Consider the following 20,041-nt stretch of genomic DNA (forward strand, 5'->3'; position numbering starts at 1 on the left):
TTGCAAGTGCCCCATCCCACCCCCAAGATTATGCTGGAAAGCTCCTCTTGGGAAAGGTAACTGAACACCCCCCTCTGAGACAGGCGCCTTACCTACACGCACTTTATTCCGTCCTCACCACGCCCGAGGGGTCGTTACCCACAATTTCCAGGAGATCGAAGCAAGCCTCTGAGCTGTGAGATGCTGGCTGGGGCCACCCACATGGTAGGGAACAACTTGGCAATTAGCACGTGTTTCCCAGGCCCCAGAGCCCCTGTCCTCTCACCACTAAGCTCCCTCCTAGATCTCAGATGTTCACTGTCTTAGTCCGTTTGGCTGCTCTAGCAGAGTATCATACACTCAAGGGCTTAAAGACCCTGATTTCTCAGGGGGCGCCTGGGTCGCTCAGTCGGTTAAGCATCTGGCTGCGGCTCATGGCGTGATCTCACCGTTTGTGGGTTCGAGTCCCACATTGGGCTCTATGCTGACAGCTCAGAGCCTGGAGCCTGCTTCAGATTGTGTGTATCTCTCTCTCTGCCCCTCCCCTGCTTATCTTCTCTCTCTCTCTCTCTCTCTCTCTCTCAGAAGTAAGTAAACATTAGAAAAATTTAAAGAGAAATACACATTTATTTCTCACAGCTCTGGAGGCCGGGAAATCCAAGAACGAGGTGCCAGCTGGTCTGGTGTCTGGTGAGACCCTCTTCCGGCTTGCAGACGGCCACCTTCACATGGTGGAGACAGACGTCATCTCTCTGGGGCCTCTTGTAGGAGGGCACCAGTCCCCATTCAGAAGGACTCTGCTCTCGTGACCCAATTACTCCCCAAAGGCCCCAGCTCCTAACGCCATCACCTTGGGGATTACGATTCCGACCTAGGCATTCAGGGGGACACACAAATTTATTCCACAACATTCACCTTGTATTTATTTGGAGGAGCTTGAGTGAGAGTGTGGTATTTATCACAATACAGAACATTCTTGTTTTTTCCTTTAGAGGCAACTTAGGATGTAAATAGGTAAAACAAAAACCATTCTCATCGTGTGGTGCAGGCCAGCTTCAGCTGAGAATCTTGGAGAACTTTATTTTCTTCAAAAATTTTTTTAATAGTTATTTTTGACAGAGAGAGAGAGAGAGAGAGAGCGAGCGAGCAGGGAAGGGGCAGAGAGAGAGGGAGACACAGAATCCGAAGCAGGCTCCAGGCTCTGCGCTGTCGGCACAGAGCCCGACGCGGGCTTGAACTCACGAACCGTGAGATCATAAGCTGAGCCGAAGCTGGATGCTTAACCGTCTGAACCACCTGGGTGCCCCGAATCTTGGAGGGCTCTATACCCGAAACAGAGCTAACACTGCCATCCCTGCCAGGGTGTGGGAGCTCTGTCCTGAGATGGCCCAGGGGGCAGTCACTCCTGCATTTCCAGATGAGCACTGGAGATGACCTTCCTTCACTGAGGTATCTACTTTAGTGCCCAGCTGAAAAGAAAACCAAGGGGACCAGAAAGAGTCCTATATACTGACTCCTAATACAGGCAAGGAAGGAGGGCAAACCCCCCACCCCCACCCCGTCATATCCAAGGGAAGTAAGGAGACTGAAAGCACAGACTGACGGAACACACCCTGGGAAAAACAAACCTATAGAAAAGGAATGGTGTCTCTTGAGAATCCCGATCGTCGGGTCACAGGATGAAGTCCGACGGCTGGGCATTTGGGTTACCTGGATGGGCTCCGTGTCATCGCGAGGGTACTTCTGAGAGGAAGAAGAGAGCCGGAGAGGAGTCTGAGTCAGGCGTCCGGTTGGGGGGAGGCACCGGGGGCCCAGGAACTCGGGTGGCGGCTCGAAGCTGGGAAGGGCGAGAGGATGCTCTCCTGCAGCCTCCCGGAGGAAACCAGGCCTGTCGGCACCTTGACGTTAGCCCAGGGGAAGCCCATTTCGGTCTCCGGATTGTCAGATAATGAATGCGTCAAGCCGTTGAGTTTGTGGTGATTCGGTAGCAGCAGGTGCAGGCGACTGACACGAGCCCATTGAGTTCTTCCCCGTACTGGCAGAATAGCGTGCAACTTCCCGTGGCTTTTCGATGTCCTTCAGGGCCTGGCCCTTGCTCGGGTCGTCGCCCTGGTGCCCCGCCCAGCTGGCCGTGGTTTGGCCACCTGGCGATTTCAGGATCTTCCCACTTACGTGTTTCCTTTTCTCCCCGTGCAGCCCGGCAGCTCGTGACTTCTTGTACATCCTTGTCGGAACGGAGACCTGACAGGCTGCTGGCCCGGAGAAGAGCCTCCTTCTTAGAGGACCCTTCGCTGAAGTCCCAGCCCCGGTCAGCGCTCCTTGCACGTTTCTGTCACAGCGCTTTCCTGGACGGACTTGCGTCCCCTCCGAATTCGTATGTCTCTGTATCTGGGGATTAAGGCCTTTGCCGAGGTGATTAAGGTTAGGGTACAAGAGTGAGCCCTAAACCAGCAGGAGGGGCATCCTTATGACTCACCAGGGATGTGTGTGCACGCAAGAAAGGCTACAAGGGGACACGGCGAGAAGGTGGATACCTGCAAGCCACGGGGAGTGCTCACAAAAACCAACTGTGTCATCACCTTTATTTTTAAATATTTTGAGAGAGGGAGAGAGAGAGAGAGAGAGAGAGAGGGGGAGACGGAGTGTGCAACTGGAAGAGGAGCAGAGAGAGAGAGAGAGAGGATCTGAAGGAGGCTCTGCGCTGACGGCAGAGAGCCTGACATGGGGCTTGAACTCACTAACGGGGAGATCATGACCGGAGCGGAAGTTGGACGCTAAAGGGACGGGAGCCCCCCAGGCGCCCCCTCTCCCCCATACTGTCTTCTTTATCTTGGACTTCCAACCTCCAGGACTGTGAGAAAATTAATTCTTGTTTTAAAGCCTCCAGGTCTGTGGCCATTTTGTTAGGACAGCCCGCGCAGGCTAACACATCTGGTTTGTAAATCTATGTCCCCTTGGCGACTGTGAGAGCCACCTAGCTAGTCCGTCTGCTCTCTGCTCTGTCTTGTCCCTCCTTCAGCCTAGTCTCTGCACAGTAGCCCAAGAGAACTTTCCAGAATGTAAACCAAGGTTAGGCCCTCTGGATTCTGATTTGTCAAGGAACTCCCACACCACACAGAACGCCACATTCCCAATCACGGCCCCTCTCTTCTTTCAGACCTTTCTCCCCTTACACCCACTCACCATGTGTGCCCTCCCTGCTCCCCAGACACCAAGCTCCAGCCTCAGGGCCTTTGCACTTGTTCTTCCCTCCTCCTGGGGCACGCTCCCCATCTCCGCACGGCTGTCACCTTCTGGGGCCTTTCCTCACTCAGCTCCCACCTTCGGTGTAGCCTTCCATCACGGTCACATCACCTGGCCTCAGTGTCTTTGGTTTTCACTGGTCTAAACGGTCGACACCCCGCTCCCCATCCCATTCCTGGGTGGTAACTCTGCCTTGCCCGCGGTTGAGCCCCAGAGCACAGGGCAGGGCCTGGCCCCCAGGGGCACCTGGCTGTTACAAGTGGGGTGGGTGACGTGGCATTTGTCTGGCACCTGCAGGGCAGGGAGCCAGGCCCTCGGAGAGGCAGCACACGGAACGCGGCCTAGGCGGGCCCGGCATCCACAGCTGCCCCCTAGCGCTCCGCCTCTGGAAGACGGGGCGGGGGGCGGGGGGGTACAATATGGTTGCTCCGCGGTCCCCCAGTTTCCATTCGCAGAGTAGGAAGCACCGGAGGCGGGCTTGCCAAGGGTGTCGGGGAGCCCTCCCGATCCCCGAAAGTGGGTCAGTTCCCGGCCGGGCGCCGCGCTAAGTCCCCGCTGCTCCGCACAGGCGGCGCCCGGAAATGTGAACGTGCGTCAGCCAGCGGTCGGCTCTCCCGTCCAGCGAGCGCTCCACCGGCTCCGGCCGCGGCCGCAACCCGCCGCGCCCCGCGCGTCCCTCCCCGGGGCCGCCGGGGCCACCGCCGCCGCCGCCGCCCGGCCCGACGTGGCGCCGCCGCCCCCGGCAACGACGCTCGCGGGCGCAGCCAATGGCGGCTTGTGCAGGGAGCCGGGCGCGGCCTCCCGCCGCCAGAGGGCGCCGCGCGGGCGCAGCGGTGCCGCCGCTGCCGCCGCCGCCGGTCGCGGAGGGAAGCTGCGAGCGAGCGAGCGCCCAGGCCTCCGTCGCCGCCGCCGCCGCCGTCGTCTTCGCCGCCGCCGCCCGCTCCGCCGCGCGCCGCTGTCCGCCCGCCGGCCGGCGCGGCCGTCCCCGCAGGTAGGGGGGCGCCGCCGGGCCCTCGCGCGCCCCCGGCCCGGCCCGCGCCGCCGCCCCTCCCCCGCCGGGCGCCCCCGCCCGGCGCGCGCCCGCCGCCGCCTCGTGCTCGCGCGCGGCCGTTAACGGACGCCGGGCGGGGGAGGGGCGGCGGCGCGGAGGGGCGCGGGCAGCGGCGGCGGAGCGGGGGTGCGGGGGGGGGTGGGGATCGCGGCCCCCCAGGGTGGGAAGGGCGGAGCGCGCGCCGCCAACCGGGCCCGGCTGCTCGCGGCGGACGCGGGCGGGCCGGGTCCCGGGATCCCTTCCTCCCCGCCTTCCCCTCCACTTGCCCTCGGGGCGGTGGGGGGACCCCCCCCCCGGGGGCGCGTCTGCGGGACGGGGCCGTGAAGGGCTGCGGCTCGCTGCCCTCCGCGCCCGCATGCGTTTCCGCTGGCTCCGCACCTCCTTTCGCCTTGCTTACCCCCCCTCCCCCACCAGCAGTGTGTTTTCATCATTTGTGTGTGTCTGCTGACCGTGGATCCCCTAATTGAGGATTTCGGGTTTGGGGGACGGGAAGGATGCGCGCAGAGTGCCTGGCGCGTTGATTTCATCCCCCCCTCCCCCCCCCCCCCCCGCGCGCCGTCCCTCTTTTCTTTTGCGCCGGGCGCACATCTAGGACCCGCGGCGAATGGTTTCCTGTCTTTACCGGGGATGCGGACACCGCCGGGCTTTAGGTTTCTTTCCCCCACCCTTAAGGAATGGAGACCTGTCAGTTCTCATTAGCGCGCATTCACGGTTGGGGACGGTCATCGCAGGGGTGTGGTCAAGCAGCGAAGCGCCGGCCGGGCCCGAGAGTTTGCGCCTGCGCCCGGGTTGGGGAATTTGTCGTGCTCGGGCATTCCACCCCCCCCCCCCCCGTCCCCCAGTGTTTAGAGATCAGAGGGGGCACCCTCGCTTAGGGATTGAGAGAGCGGGGATCTGCTTGACATTAGACCTGCACGGCCCTGGAGGGTGGCCGCTGGCCTCTCGGGACTGTGGAGCACTTGGTGTGTGGCTAGACCCAGGTGAGATATGCTCAGGGTGAAAAATACATACGTGGTTTTTTAAACACTTGGTATGGCGGGGGGGGGGGGGGGGGGCAGGTTATCACATTTATAATTTTTGTGTGTGTGTAAGTAATACACATCAAGATGATATTTTGAACACAATTGGGTTAATTAAAAGCGTTAAAATAATTCCCTCCAGTATCCTTCCACTTTTGTTTAACGTGGCACCTTGGAAATTTGAAATTACATATGTGGCTCACATTGTATTTCTATTGGACCGCGCTCAAACAGAGCATCTGAGTGGGGGCAGGTTGGCTGGGAGCCTGTGCCCTCTGCTTATCTTTCCCTGCTTCTCTGATGGCATGTGGCCTCCTGTCCCCTAGGCTCTCAAGGAGGCCCTGCCTCTTCCTTCTTACCCTGAGCTGAACTGAACCGTGGAGCTGATTGCAAATGAGGATCTTGTCCTAATTTGCAGAATAGTTCAAGTTATTAGAATTTTCTTTGTTGAAAAATGTTCACTCTGTGCTGTCTCTTGGAGTCTGGAAACGGTTATGTTAGGTTCGAATCAGAATTAGATGGTGAGTTGTCGAAGCTCAGTATTACCAGTACTTACGTGCATACTGTAGACAGCATGTTAATTTTCAGGGCCTCTGCCCCTGAAATGAACTGGAAAGCCCATGCCTTCCTTTGAGTTATTGTGACTTTTGCCTGGGGACTCATCATTGCTCTCCTGAAGTATCCAGTAGAATTGTCACTCTTCCAAGAAGATGGTAGAACATCTGTGATGTTGCCCTATCTGGGTCTGTTGTCTCTGAAGGTTGCATTGTAGCCGTATGCTTTTATAAGTTTACCAGAGTAAACTAACTGTTGCAAGGCAGGCTTGACAGTCATGTTACTTTGAAACTACTTTTTGTTTGTGTATGCCCTTACACACCGGAGGCGGGAGTCTGAGGATAGAATTTAATCCAGAGTGGTATTACAATCTTTCACTTGAAATTTAGGAATACCTTTTTAGGCAAAAATACCAGCACTGTGCCGTATACCATCGGACCACTTTCTCTTCCTGTGTGTGTCTTGTAGGACTGTTTAATATTCAGTGTTTGCGTATAAAGATATTGTGGTGTGGGTGGAGCATATTTCCATATGCAAAGTTTCCCTGGACTGGTATTTTAACCCTCTGTGTCCATTGCATTCCCCCGGAAACCCTCTGCTTTGTCTAAGTTTCTTCAAATGATGTTCTTTGAGCATGTGTGTGTGTGTGTGTGTGTGTGTACAAGGGTGTGTTTATTCTGTTCGCTTTGAGTGGCTTTGAAATGCCCACCTGTCTGTCAGAGCTGTGTTTGTTTTTCAGAGCCCAACCCAGGGCTGACTTAGACTGCTCGCCCTCCTCCTGGCGTCCCTGGCACTTACAGTGCAGAATAGGGTGCTGGATCAGGATTCGGGCTTGGAGCCAGACTGTCTGGCTCTGAAATCCAGCTCAGCCACTTCCTAGCCATGATCGTGCACTGCTTGCGTCACTTGTCTGTGCTTCGGTTTCCTCCTAGTACCTATCCCTTAAGACTGTCACGGGATTAAATGATTTAATACATGCCAAGCGCTTAGGACGATGCTTGGCATCCAGTAAGAGCGCTAAGTGTTAGCTATTGTATCTGTCTATACAACATGTTGCAATCAAATTTCACTTGCCTCCGTGTCTTGTGCTAATGGGAGCTAGTTTCTTAAATTACCTTGTGTCATGGGCAGGAATACACAGCCGGTTGCTAGCCTGGAACATGGTGAGTATAATCAGTTTCACGTAAAGCAGGCACTGAGTATGTACTTAAGGAATTATAATGAAGATCAGGGGTACCTTTCCTCCTTACATAAAAGGTCAGAATGAGTAACATTTAAGACCAGCTGATAAGCAAAAGATAATGTTCCAGCTGCAAAATTTTAGATGATTTAATGAAATGTACATTTAATTGGGCTTCTTGCTTTGCAGTGTACTCTTCAGAGCCCTCCCACTCCATTTCCCTTTCACGTAGGGAGAAGACAGCGCGTCTGACTTGCTCCCCACCCCGGTTGGTGATGAAGGAAACCCATCCCTGCACTACTTCCTGGGTCGCTTGTGGTCTTTCTCTGTGGCTGTCTCAGGTCGATCCCTGCCTTGTCGATTGTCTCCCCACCTTGTGCCCCTAAAGGGTCCAGGCAGAGTGCACCAGAGCCCAGTCTGCCCGCCTGGTCATTTCCTCCCTGGCCCACCCCCCCCCCCCCCCCCCCCCCCCCCGTCGTGCTTGCCTTTTCATGAACAGTTGTATTAGGCGTTAACTCTTGCGCCTCTGAACTTTGTGTGAAGCATTCTCTCCACGCTTGGCCACTTCATTCGTTCTTCCATTCAAATATGTATCGACCTGGACCCAGATGTTGGAATGCGGTCAGGACTAAGACGAGGTAGCTGTGGAAGTCAAGAGCACAGTGAGAGTGAGGTGGGGCAACCACTTAGGGGGCACGGCAGGGAAGGTCTCGAAAGGTGATATTTAAACCAAGATTCCAGGAAGGAAGGACCAGCTCTGGGTCCCTCTGGGAAGTGTGTTATGGGCGGGGGGGAGGGGCTAGCACGCAGTGCCCAGGGGGCGGAGCCCCGCACTCCTGCACACCCCCGGCGGGCTGGCGGTGGCGGTGGGGCGGGAGCACAGCCAGCCTGCTGCGCCTGCGTGGGGGCGGGGCCGAGGAAAGAGCTTGGGACTGTCCTCCTCGGTCTGAGAGGTCAGGGTGAGGACTCTGGGTTTTACTCTAAGTGCTGGGATTTAGAGCGTGGCTGTAATAGCTGGTGGACGTTTTCAGTTTAGTGTGGGAAGTGGGTGGGGGAGGGACGGGGAGGACCGGAAGCTTAGAGGGGAGGCAGGGACAGGAGGCCGCTGCCACATCGCGTCACTCGAGATGGTGTGACTGGGCCAGGGGGTGCGGGGGAGCTCGTGGGAAGTGGTCAGAGTCGGGGTGCCCTGTGCATAGTCTGCAGTGTCGCCGGTGGGCTTCATCAGCAGGGTGATGGATGTGGGTGGGGGGGAAGAAGGGCGTGATGCCAGGTCTCTGGGTCGGGTCTGAGCAGGTGGCTAGCAGGTGGTTTCAGGACTTTTGAAAAGGTAAGAGCGGGCAGAGGGATAGGATTGGCAGGAAAGCCTGGGGTTAGGACCCTTTAAGTTGGAAATGCTGAGTAAAAATCACGGGCAGCCCAGAATTTTGTATGCATAGCAGTGTAGACTAGATGGCCTTTTTGTAAACAGTGAGGGAATATATACATATATCCCTACATCACTCCTTACAGTCAACTGGTAGATCCCATTAAAATGTTTGTTTACTTTTTTTAATTTTTAAAAAATCAAAAACAATTTTAGTTTTTAAAACATTAAAAATAATTTTTAAATTTTAAAAAATGTTTATTTTTGAGAGAACATGAGCCAGGAGGAGGGACAGAGAGAGAGGGAGACACGGAATCCGAAGCAGGCCCCAGGCTCCGAGCTGTCAGCCCAGAGCCCGATGTGGGGCTTGAACCCACAAACAGCGAGATCATGACCTGAGCTGAAGTCAGATGCTCAACCAGCCGAGCCACCCAGGTGCCCCCTCCCCAAATTAAAACAAAACAAAACAAAACCAAGAGTACTAGGAGAACACCCAGAGAATTATTTTACTGTTTCAAAGTATGTCAAAATCCAGGTGCCATTAAAGAAAATATTGATAATTTCAACTCCTTAGAGGTAGAAGCTTCTGCTGTCAAAAAGTACCATAACTGAAGCCAAAGGATTGATACGAAGTTGGGAAAAATAGTCTCAGCGTCACAGAAGACTGCTTTCGTCAACATATGAAGTGCCTTCCTGAATGAGCAAAGCTCAGCCTGGAAGGAAAATGGGCAAAGGACACGAACAGACAGTTTACGGAGAAGGATGAACCGGCGACTCTGAAACTTGAAGGGCTGTGCAGCCTCACGGGTGATGGAGGGGCCCAGACAAAACCTCGTCACATTGTCTCCCCATTGTCGCATGCTTGTCCCTTCCCCGGTTGGCACGAGTGGAGTGAACCGCGAGGGAACCGCGTGCCGAAATGGGGGCCCTCAGGCCTTGTTGGTGGCAGGGTGGTGTCACACGTGGGCAGGAGCAGGTAGAGTAGACGGAAGACACACTACCTTCAGCCCGTGGACGTCCTCTGAAGACGGACCTCTGTGAAATGCCCTGGGTCCCTGGTGAGCTTCAGAGACTGGAAGCCACCAGAACGTGCGTCTCTGGTGGCCTGCAGCCATATCGCGGATCGCGGCCGGTCAAGCCGCTTCACGTGTCCTGTCGGGGAGTGACCTTTGAGGTTAGGTACAGGGTGCAGACACGTCAGGAGCCTCAGTTTGTACCAAAGATAACATAGGCACAGGATGCTTGTAACTTTTTATTTTGAAACGATTATAAGCTCGCAGGAAATTGCCCGATGGGTACGTAGAGCCTCCCACAAAGCCTCCCTTCGTCCACTTCCCCCAGTGGTGCCAGGAAGCTGGTGTTAGTGGAGTACTGTTAACCAGACTGCGGGCGCTTACTCTTGCCGGGTTTTTTGACATGCACCTGGGTGTGTGTGTGTGTGTATGCGTGTGTGCGTGTGTGCACGCGTGTGTGCGCGCGCGTGTGTGCGCTGTTATCCCAGGTGTAGATTCACGTAATCACCACCGCAGTCAACACAGTTGAGACACACTATTCCGCAGAGTTCCTCTGGCAGGACACAGAAGAGCCCAGGAACACAATGGGTGGTTGTCCTCGGGAAGGGCGGGTGGGTGCTGAGTGACAGGAGAGGAGACCATCCTTTTTTTCCTCCGTCCCGATATTAAAATCTTGCCTTTTAAACTATGCGATGTAGGGGCCCCTGGGTGGCTCAGTCGGTTAAGCGCCCGACTTCTGGTGTCAGCTCAGGTCATGGTCTTGTGGTTGGTGGGTTCGAGCCCCGTGTTGGGCTCTGTGCTGACAGTGCAGTGTGCTTGAGATTCTCTTTCTCTGTCCCTTCCCGCTCGCTCTCAAAAAATAAACATTAAACACTATTAAATAAAGAGTCTGTGATGTCTGTGAGCTGTCTAGTAGAACCATCAGAACGGCAGGTAGGCGGTCTCCAGCCTTGGGTCATGTGGGATGTCCCAGAGCTGAGCGTGTGGCTGGGGGAGGGAAGGAGCTCCAGTGAAGCCCCAGGGCTCGCACGTTTAGAGACCAGCTGGACAGAGCCCCAGGCTCAAGGACGGAGTGTGCACCTGTTGTGTGCTGCTGAGTTAGGATGAGATAGGGGGCTGTTGGGTGAACTTTATCATGTTCTTCCTCACTTTAAAATTGATGCCAGATTTTAACTGGGTCCCCAAATAAGATGATGTATCAAGCGTTTATCTTTTCTTTCTTTCAAAGTGGGAAGTGGGAGGGTGAAACTAATCTGTGGTGGAAGAAAGTCAGAACAGTGATTGCCGGGGGGTAAGGGTGGGGCAGGGATTGGCCGAGGGAACTATCTGGACTGACCGTAATGGTGAACTCAAGACTGGGGTCTGGGTTACAGGAGTGTGATGTTTGTCAAATCCTCCCTTACAATTTGTGCATTTTATGGGGAAAAAGGTTTCGTGCATATGGCCTTAAGAAAACCCATAAGTCTTGAAACCTAAGTAATGATACATATTCTGAAGCGTTTATTGATGAATTGTAATTGATGTCTGCCACTTTGCAGTTCAGCAAAATAATAAGGTGCGTTGATGGATGGACAGAGGGATGGGCGGATGGATAAAGATGGGTCGATGTACTGGGTGTTTATCCAAGGGGGACAGGAGTGGTGATTCTAAGGGCCACACGCACCCCAGTGTTTATAGCCAATAGCCAATAGCCAAAGTATGGAAAGAGCCCCAATGTCCATCGATGGATGAATAGATGAAGATGTGATATATGTATACAATGGAGTATTACTCGGCATTCAAAAAGAATGAAATCTTGCCATTTGCAACTACGTGGATGGAACCGGAGGGAATTATGCTAAGCGAAACTAGTCAGAGAAAGCCACATACCATATGACTTCACTCATATGAGGACTTTAAGACACAGAACAGATGAACACAAGGGAAGGGAGGTAAAAATAATATAAAAACAGGGAGGGGGACAAAACAGAAGAGACTCTTAAACATGGAGAACAAACTGAGGGTTACTGGAGGGGTGGTGGGAAGGGGGATGGGCTAAATGGGTAAGGGGCATTAAGGAATCTACTCCTGAAATCATTGTGACACCATATGCTCACTAACTTGGATGTAAATTTAAAAAATAAATAAATAAAATCCATTAATAAATATTTTCAAATTAAAAGAGAAAGGTGGGCAGATGTGATAAACAGCAAAACATTCATTGTAGACCATAGGTAGGTGTACAGTGTTCACCGAGAAAGATGTTTAACTTGGGGGCAAAACTACAAGAACCTGAAATTCTCCTTCCTACTGTATTTGACTCTCCCCTGATTATCTGTTCCCAGATCTTTAAACATGGAAAGGAGAGGTGGTTCATGCTATTAAAAGAGCCTGCGTCTTATTTCCTCTTAATCACCTACTTGAGTTGTCAGCTCTTTGCCACATGCCCTTTGTCCTTAAGAGGTTGAGGTTCAAGGTTTTCTGGCACTTTCTGGGGAAATGGCTCTAAGGCTATTAACTTAGTGGATTATCATTACCTGGGAGTCCCTTCTGTGCCAGCAGATTTGCCTTTTGAGTGAACCTCAAACTAATTCCTCACCTTGCCTGTGCAGGGGTTGGGAGAAAGGTGACTAATCATTGAGGACAGGCAAGAATTCTTGCTTTGGGTAACCCTTTCCTTGTCCCCGTCTTTCAGGCCTGACTGCCGTGACACCCCCAAGTGCCCTTCTGGGTGCCTTTGGGCAGTCGGTTCTGGCTCTACGTCGGCCCCATCTTACATAAAATAGGAAGAAGGCTTGGTGGTCCCTTAAGTCGTCTTTCCAAGGAAGGGGTCAGAGGCTGTGTGGAATTCTAAAAAACACTTCAAATTTTTTCTCAGCGGTAATTCACGTTCAGCGTTCAGGAAGAAGTTTTAAAGGTAGGTGTGCAGTGCAAAGGCCCTTCTCACCGCGCCCTGAGCCCCCAGGTTTCTGCCATTGCTGTGGTTTTCTGAGATTCCCTCTGGAGCTGTTGCGAGGATGTACAAGGAAATATGAATAGACAGCCTCCCCCGACCCTTTCTCTAAACAGATCAGGGTCCTATTGTGGATACCGCACCTTTACTTGGTCTTTTTTTCCCAACACAGTCCATGTCCTTCTTGATAGACATTGGGTACGTTTTTGGTCTTTTTCTCTTACAAGTAGCACCTCCTTAAATACCTTTGTACATCCAAGTATGATTTAACTTTTTGTTGTTGTTAAGGAAATGGTCAGACGAGTTCAAGTGGAAGATTAGAAAGCCCCCCCCCACACACACCTCCCCATCACATGTTAGGACAGTGGTCCGTGTTTTTGGCGGTCTTGTTTCATTTCTACCCGTTATCCCCCTCTAAGCTAGAGTGTCTGAAACACAAATTCCAGAAATAATGACATCTCGCTTCAGCATCCTGGGCTTTGTACCCTTTTTATTTTGAAACATTTCAGCCGTTGACAAAGTACAGAGATTCCCTGTTTTGGGAACATTCAGCTGTTTCACCCCCTCCAGCCCCCTTTTGTTTTTGTTTGCTGGAATATTTCGTGGCAAATCTTGGATAGATCATTTCACATGTAAACACTTCAGTAAAGTAACAACTTTTATTATTAAACATTTTTTTAGAATTATTTTATTTTTGAGAGAGAGAGAGGGATCGAGCATGAGCGTGAGTGGGGGAGGAGCAGAGAGAGAGAGAGTCCACAGCAGGCTCTCTGCACTGTCAGCGCAGAGCCCGACACGGGGCTTGAACTCACAAACTGTGAGATCAGGACCTGAGCTGCAGTCAAGAGTTGGACGTTCAACCGAGTCACCCAGGTGTCCCAGGAAAGTCAACAACTTTGAGATTAGAAGATCGAAACATGTAGAACTACAGTGTTTAAAAGATGGAAAAAAATGATCACCAGTTACCAGCCTTCGGGGCCTTTCAACCCTTGTCCCCACCTCTACACTTTGAAAAAGGTAGATTCTATAATAAAACTATGAACGTCAAGCAATAATGAAACTAGAACATTTGAGCTTGAAACTTGGGTGCAAGTTCCCCGTCTGTCATGCGCATTCAAAGACACGGTTTGTGTGGTAAGATGTCCTCTTAGGTTTAGAGCCCCGTGCTCATCTTGGAGGGATGATGTGCCCCCTCCCCGTCCCTGCCAGGGGACACACAACAAAGCCTGGAGGAATTTTTGGTTGTCACAACTGGGGGAAGGGGCGTTACTGGCATCTCGTGGGTGGAGGCCAGGGGCGTATCGTGCACCGCGCGGGCCCCTAGAGTCAAGGACTGTCTGGCCCGAGCTGCTGAGGTCGCCAAACCCTGGTTGAGGACACTGGGAGATGGTGTTTTATCATGGATCTCTTCCCTGTGGTTTTCCTTTAACTTGCTGGGAATTGCTTAATAAACATTGATGGGGGCGGGCCAGTGGGGGGGGGTGCAAATCCCAACGGCACTGTTTTGTGTTGACATTTGCCACTGTTATGTGGAAGGTGAACCCTTACCTTCTCGAGAATTCCAACCGAATGACTTCATTTAGATTTTTCATTCTCTCAGTTGAATCAGCAAGGATTATTTCAGAAGTTCGTGTAACAAAACGTGTGTGAGGTTTCAGCTCTGCTCACCAGGAAGTCAGACTCCCTCGGAGGCGAGCGGATGTGAAACCTTTTCACTTCTGGAGCGCTTCCAGAAGCGAAACAAGGCCAGGACTGTTCCAGTGCAGCATACGCATGCGTGCGTGCGTGCGTGCGTGCGTGCATATAGACGCGGAAGAAACGAAACCTGTAGCCCAAGGGGTGGGGGGAGATGACTTAGGAGGGAGCAAGGTCTGCATGGCTGTGCAGCCTTAAGGGAGAGTGAAAACCAGATGCTTTCGTGTGCTGGGCAGTGGGGACCATGCGGATGAGCCAGGGTTCCTGGTGTCCAGCAGCCCAGAGTCAAGTCAGCAGAGAGGGACGTGCCCACAGCTGATAGCGTGGCAAGACCGCGGACTGTGGGTGTTTTAGTTGGGGTCCGGAGCTCTGCGCCTCACGTGACTTTGTGCCTCGTTTCTTTCCAGGTCGATCGTTTAGAAAGTGGATGTGCGGGGTAACATGTCCAGTGTGTCCGAGGAGAGAAGAAAAAGGCAGCAGAACATTAAGGAAGGACTGCAGTTTATCCAGTAAGGGCCCGACTCGCGTGTGTTCACGCCACGTATACAACTGGCCCTTGTGCACCGCGGGGTCAGGGGCGCAGACCCTTGCACAGTTGCACATCCACGTGTAACTTTTGACTTCCCCAAACAGGGCTACGAGCAGCCTACGACTGTTGACCGGATGCCTTGCCCATAGCGTAAACAGTCAATGAACACGTTTTGTGTGTTATGCGTATTATTTACCGTATTAAAATAAAGTAAGCTGGAGAAAAGAAAAAGTTAAGAAATTCGTTAGGAAGAGGAAATGCATTTACAGTACCGTCCTAGGTTTATTGAAAAAGATAACGTTGTAAGTGGACCCGCGCAGTTCAAACCCGTGTTGTTCAAGAGTCGACTGTACTTTTTTTATATTAGATTAAGAAACCTCTAGTCCTGTTTACAAGTCCTCTTAATCCGGGTTAGAAATTAGATATTTTTGTGTAGCAATATTTTTGGCTCGGGCACTTTTGACTTCCCATGTGTTCTGAAGTCTACCTTCCTGTCCCTGATTTTTAGAGCTAAAATCCTGTAGCGTCTCGGAAAATATTAGACCCAGAAGGATCAGAACCTGATCCCATCAGAGCGCTTCTGATGACTGAAAAGTGATGAGATCACCACGCACATAGGGCTTTTGTAATCAGACTTTTCTCTTAAGAAGCTCAGTCTCTAACCGGCCTCCATGAAGCAGGACAGTGACAAGGCAGCCCAGGCCTTGGGCGGACACGAGCAGGCAGAAGTCCCTCTCTGTTTGTCCTGGGAGGAGACATTCTCCTCTGTACTGCAGCGAATTGAATCAAAAAGTATTAGTGGTTCTGTGCTGTAGAAAAAGTTTTTTGGTATTTGAAGAATTAGGTCTTCTTTTAGTAGAAGTAGGTTTAGGGAAAAAAGTGTTATACTTAAGAAAATATAAGGGAATAGTTACAGATCCCCCTCCCCACCCCCGCACCATGTTGTGTGTGAATATGGCATATGTGAATGATAGTCGTAAAGGAAGGTAGGTCTTTAAAATGCGCTTTGAACCCGTAGCAAGCTGATAGAACCTTAGCTTTACGATGACGTCTGGATGAAGAAATCCTGATAAGAGTCTGATAATTAAAATTCATTGGTTTCTTTTTCTTAGGTCACCGCTGTCATATCCAGGGACACAGGAACAATATGCGGTAATGATTGGGAACATCTACTTAAAAGCTGTGCAAGTAACTTGTGAACCATAATGAATAGTGGGGGTTGGCAGACTCCAGCTTTGTGGGCCAAATGTGGCCTGTTGTCTGTTTCTGTAAATAAAGTTTTATTGGAATGCAGCCGCACCTATTTGGTGATGTATTTACGATCTGTGGCCGTTTTCACGACATATGGTAGTTGAGACAGAGACCATATGGCCCACAAAGCCTAAAGTATTTACTCTCTGGGCACCTACAGAAAGAATTAGTCAGTCTCCTCCATATAAAGGACAACATTGCTTTTGGCACATGGGGACAGTTGTCCTCCATTTTCTTTCCTCCGTGAGTGTAGTTTGCCTAAGTTTTCTTCCAAGCCCCGTGAAAATTACTTTTTTTTTAAGTAAAGTTTTCTTTATGTTTATTTATTTTGCGAGAGAAGAGAGAGACAGAATGAAGGAGGGTCAGAGAGGGAGGGAGGGCATCCCGGGCAAGCTCCACACTGTCCACGCAGAGCCTGATTCGGGGCTCGATCTCACCAGCTGTGAGAGCATGACCTGAGCCGAAATCGGGACTCAGACGCTTACCCGCTTACCCGACTGAGCCACCCAGGCGCCTCCTTCGAAAATTACTTTTAGCCTCCCTCTCATTTACCAAAGACAAGTTGGACAGAATATGTTGTGAAGGAGAGAGCCCAGTATCTTCTATTTTTATTTAGGAGAAAAGAGGTTCTCATAGGAGCAAAGGATACCTGGGTCCTAGCAGAGAGCAGCCGGAGGTGAAACTAGTTAGAAGCCCGGAGAAAGCCCAGTTCACCGGGCCTCGTGTGTGCAGGCTGTTAGGTCACCTGCGGCTTTTGGTGTCCGAGGGTTTTGATGCTTGCCAATGTTCCTTCTTTTTCTCCGCCTCTCCCCCTCCCTCTTCCCTGTTTCCTTCTCTGTCTTCTTCCTTGCCCCTGCCCTCTCTCTCTCCAAACAGATGTAGAATCACAGAGTATTATGGCTAGAAAGCACTGGGAACAATCCGTTCATTGTGCAGTTCATTTTACGTTCCTGACTTTTATAACTGGAACCGGGATCTCGAGAGGTTAAGTGGCATATCCCGAGCCACGCCCTTGTTAAAGGTTGATCTGTCCAGTTTGCTTTACTAATTCTGTCAGCTTAGACACGAATTTCAAAAAATGAGACCCAGAACCTGAGTATTTACCTGATCTCGTAATACGTGTCTGATCTTGACTTGTGAAACATTAGCACAGTGATAGGAAATCATGAAGGAACCTCCAGAACTTTTATACGTACCAAAAGAACCTTGTATACTGTACTTGCTCGGCGAGAAAAAGGTTTAACATCCCCTCTCCCCGGACCAGTCCTGAGCAGACATTTACCAGAGAGGAAAGACAGTGGTCCATAAAAATGTGAGAGATCCTTGGTCATCAGGCACAGGGATAAGAAAGGGTACCGGTTTTCACCTAGAAATTAGTAGGGGTTTTGTGTCTTCCCACACAGGCACACACACGCTGCCCGGCGTTGGTGGGGCTGCTGTGAGCTGGGGACCAGACCGCTGGATGCGTCCACTGTTCTCGCCGCTACGGAAGGCAGTTTAGAAATACTGGTCCAAGGCCCAAGATGCTCCTTCCTTCAGACCTAGAGTTTCCACTCGTAGGAATTTGTTGTAGGCACAGAGTTGGGGATGTGAACAGGTTTTTACGAGGTGCTTTTGCCGCACTTTTCCTCCTGATGGGAAATTGCATTTTCTCTTGAGAAAGCACGCGAGGTGAAGGCCTCGCTGAGACGGTAGCGAGGTGGCCTGGGTTCCCCGTTTCTTACAGCAGCACTCACTGCTGCATCACGTCTAAGACCAGAAGTCTCCAGTACAAAAATTGAAGTTTCCCTATACCCTGTCCTGTTTCGTAAAGGGCTTCAAGTGGTCACTTTCTTTTTTCTTTTCTTTTTTTTTGAAGGTGTATTTACGTGCTCTTGTGAGAAATCTTTTTAATGAAGGAAATGATGTTTATCGGGAACACGATTGGAACAACTCGATAAGCCAGTACACAGAAGCTCTGAATATAGCTGGTTATGCAAAGTCGGAAGAAATTGTCATCCCTAAAGAAATAATTGAAAAACTGCATATAAATCGTATTGCTTGCTATTCTAATATGGTGAGTGGTGATTTTTTTTTAGAACAGAGCAGGATATCTAGAGGGAAAAAATGTTTTTGATAACAAAAGTACATTGTAAGTCAGTTTTCTAATTTCAATTAAAAAAAAATTATTTTGTGCGGGGGAGGGGGCAGAGAGCGAGAGAGGGAGAGAGAGAATCCCAATCAAGCTCTGCACTGTCAGCGCTGACTCAGGGCTCGAACTCACGAACCATGAGATCATGACCTGAGCCGAAATCAAGAGTCGCATGCTTAACCGACTGAGCCACCCAGGTACCCCTCTAATTTCAGTTTTTAAGAGAATCGTATTACTGCTTTAAAACATTTTTTTAAAACATGTATTTATTATTTTAAGAGCTAGAGAGATAGAACACGAGCAGGGGAGGGCCAGAGAGAGAGAGAGAGACACAGAATCTGAAGTGGGCTCCAGGCTCTGAGCTGTCATTGCAGAGCCCGACGCGGGGCTCGAACCGACAAATCATGACATTCATGACCTGAGCCAAAGACACACATTTAACCAACTGAGCCACCCAGGTGCGCCTCTAACTGCCTGCTTTTAGAGTGGTCTGGAGTTTTGAAAAGCCAGCTTTGGATAAATGTTGAGGAATTTTAAAAATAAAATTTGTTTCTTGGTGACTGGTCCTTGGAGTTGCCACGTGAGTCTGGTTTCTGGTGTGTGTCCACTTATAACAAAAATCAGCCCAGGAGGACACAGGTCCCAGGTCCATGCATCAGTCAAGTCCCTGTCCCGACAGCGCACTTGGTCAAGAGTGCGTTAGTCCTCTTTGGAGCCCTGTTAGTGCAGCGTGGTGTTTAACCTTGAAGAGATTTAACACGAGCTTTTCACATGTCTGAGCTGAGAAAAGCAATATTTTGGTGCACTTTGAATTGTCACCGTAGACATTCAGTAACGTTTAACTGAATTTAAGCAAGGTGCCCATGTTGTCACCCGACTCTTACTGAGTGAAGGTTCACCGATGGCTCGTTTTGTTTTTTCTAATGGACTCTTCTCGGGCTAGCTAGCTGTTTGGGAGTTAACTTCCAGTCGACATTTTAATGATCTCCAACAAAGGGTAGCTAGTGGAGGAAACAGGAAGGGAGAGTGCCGCCTGGGGCATCAACTGTGTCTGGAAAGCTTTCTTTCTTGGAGACCTGGGGCCTTTACGGCCAAAGGTTAACATTTGTCTGGTCTGGATGATGGTTACGTGGGAGTTCGTGATATTTGTACTTTTTCCATTTGGGAGTTTCATGATGAAAATATTTTTTTTCAAAGAAAAATAATACCGCTAACAGAGTTTGAAAGGAGGGCATTAGTCCGGGGTCTTAATTTGTTTGCATCAGCAGGAAGACGTGTGTGCCCCAAGGAATTGTTGCTAACCTTGTTTGCTCTTACACCCCAGGGTTTGCACGATAAAGTTTTAGAAGACTGTGACACAGTGCTCAGTTTAAATGCCAGTAACTGCAAAGCTCTGTACCGGAAATCTAAGGCTCTCAGTGACTTAGGAAGATACAGAGAGGCTTATGACTCCGTAGCAAAGTGCTCCTTGGCGGTGCCTCAGGTACGGAATTTATATTTGAGTTCACTGGTTGACATGGTAACCATTTCGTTGCTTCCTTGTGGAGAAGGGGCGTCTAAAGAGTTCCATTTTCCAGTCCGCGCTGTCCACCCGCTTTATTTGGGATTACGTGCCCACCAAGCAAGTGTCTCCGCGGAATATGAGTTCTAGCTGTTTTGCGATTTGCCTCCACAGTTGGTAAATATAACCCTCCGTTAGTCATATTTTCATTTTTTTTTTTTCAGGATGAACATGTGATCAAACTAACTCAAGAACTAGCTCAGAAATTGGGATTTAAAATAAGAAAAGCATATGTTAGGGCTGAGGTAAGCTGGAGTTCTCCCCACGGGGTATTTTCGTTTTCTTTGGTTGTAACTTGGTTACAGTTCTGTTTTTCACGTAATTTTTTTTTTTAATTAGCATCTTTGTTTTCTTTCAGCTCGCGTTAAAATCCGTTCCTGGGGACGGGGCTACCAAGGTAAAGTTATTGCTCCTGTAAGACGCGTAACTTTTTGGGAAAAAGGAGCAGATGGCCACGTTAGCAGTTCTGCTTTTAATATTTTTGGTTTGTGTCTATTTTTGAGAGCTTTTTGTTTCTCAGACACATAATTGGCCAG

At 50.8% G+C, this 20,041-nt stretch overlaps 1 protein-coding gene and 1 long non-coding RNA gene across 4 annotated transcripts in view; one reads left to right on the forward strand and one right to left on the reverse strand.

Moving 5' to 3' along the window:
* Positions 1 to 586: 586 nt before the first annotated feature.
* On the reverse strand, positions 587 to 2,176 carry LOC123382552. Its single transcript, XR_006591079.1, has 2 exons — positions 1,608 to 2,176; positions 587 to 1,448 (listed from the first exon to the last, which is right to left on the reverse strand). It is a non-coding gene; the product is annotated as an uncharacterized LOC123382552 (long non-coding RNA).
* Positions 2,177 to 4,061: 1,885 nt separating this feature from the next.
* Positions 4,062 to 20,041, forward strand: part of ZC3H7A (zinc finger CCCH-type containing 7A) — a 36,378-nt gene continuing 20,398 nt past the window's right edge. Inside the window, exons 1-7 of one of the 3 annotated variants that reach the window (XM_023246904.2) lie at positions 4,062 to 4,213; positions 14,441 to 14,542; positions 15,675 to 15,714; positions 17,672 to 17,869; positions 19,269 to 19,427; positions 19,670 to 19,750; positions 19,864 to 19,902. In XM_023246904.2, coding sequence (XP_023102672.2) covers positions 14,475 to 14,542; positions 15,675 to 15,714; positions 17,672 to 17,869; positions 19,269 to 19,427; positions 19,670 to 19,750; positions 19,864 to 19,902 — 585 coding nt within the window. In that variant the 5' untranslated portion in view covers positions 4,062 to 4,213; positions 14,441 to 14,474. Of the gene's footprint in view, positions 4,214 to 5,102; positions 5,254 to 11,481; positions 12,303 to 14,440; positions 14,543 to 15,674; positions 15,715 to 17,671; positions 17,870 to 19,268; positions 19,428 to 19,669; positions 19,751 to 19,863; positions 19,903 to 20,041 lie in introns of those variants that run through there. The other 2 variants (XM_006942322.5, XM_019820948.3) reach the window with 2 other exon arrangements.

The sequence above is a fragment of the Felis catus genome, chromosome E3 (genome assembly GCF_018350175.1).
Source record: "Felis catus isolate Fca126 chromosome E3, F.catus_Fca126_mat1.0, whole genome shotgun sequence".
Classification (NCBI taxonomy): Eukaryota; Metazoa; Chordata; class Mammalia; order Carnivora; family Felidae; genus Felis; species Felis catus.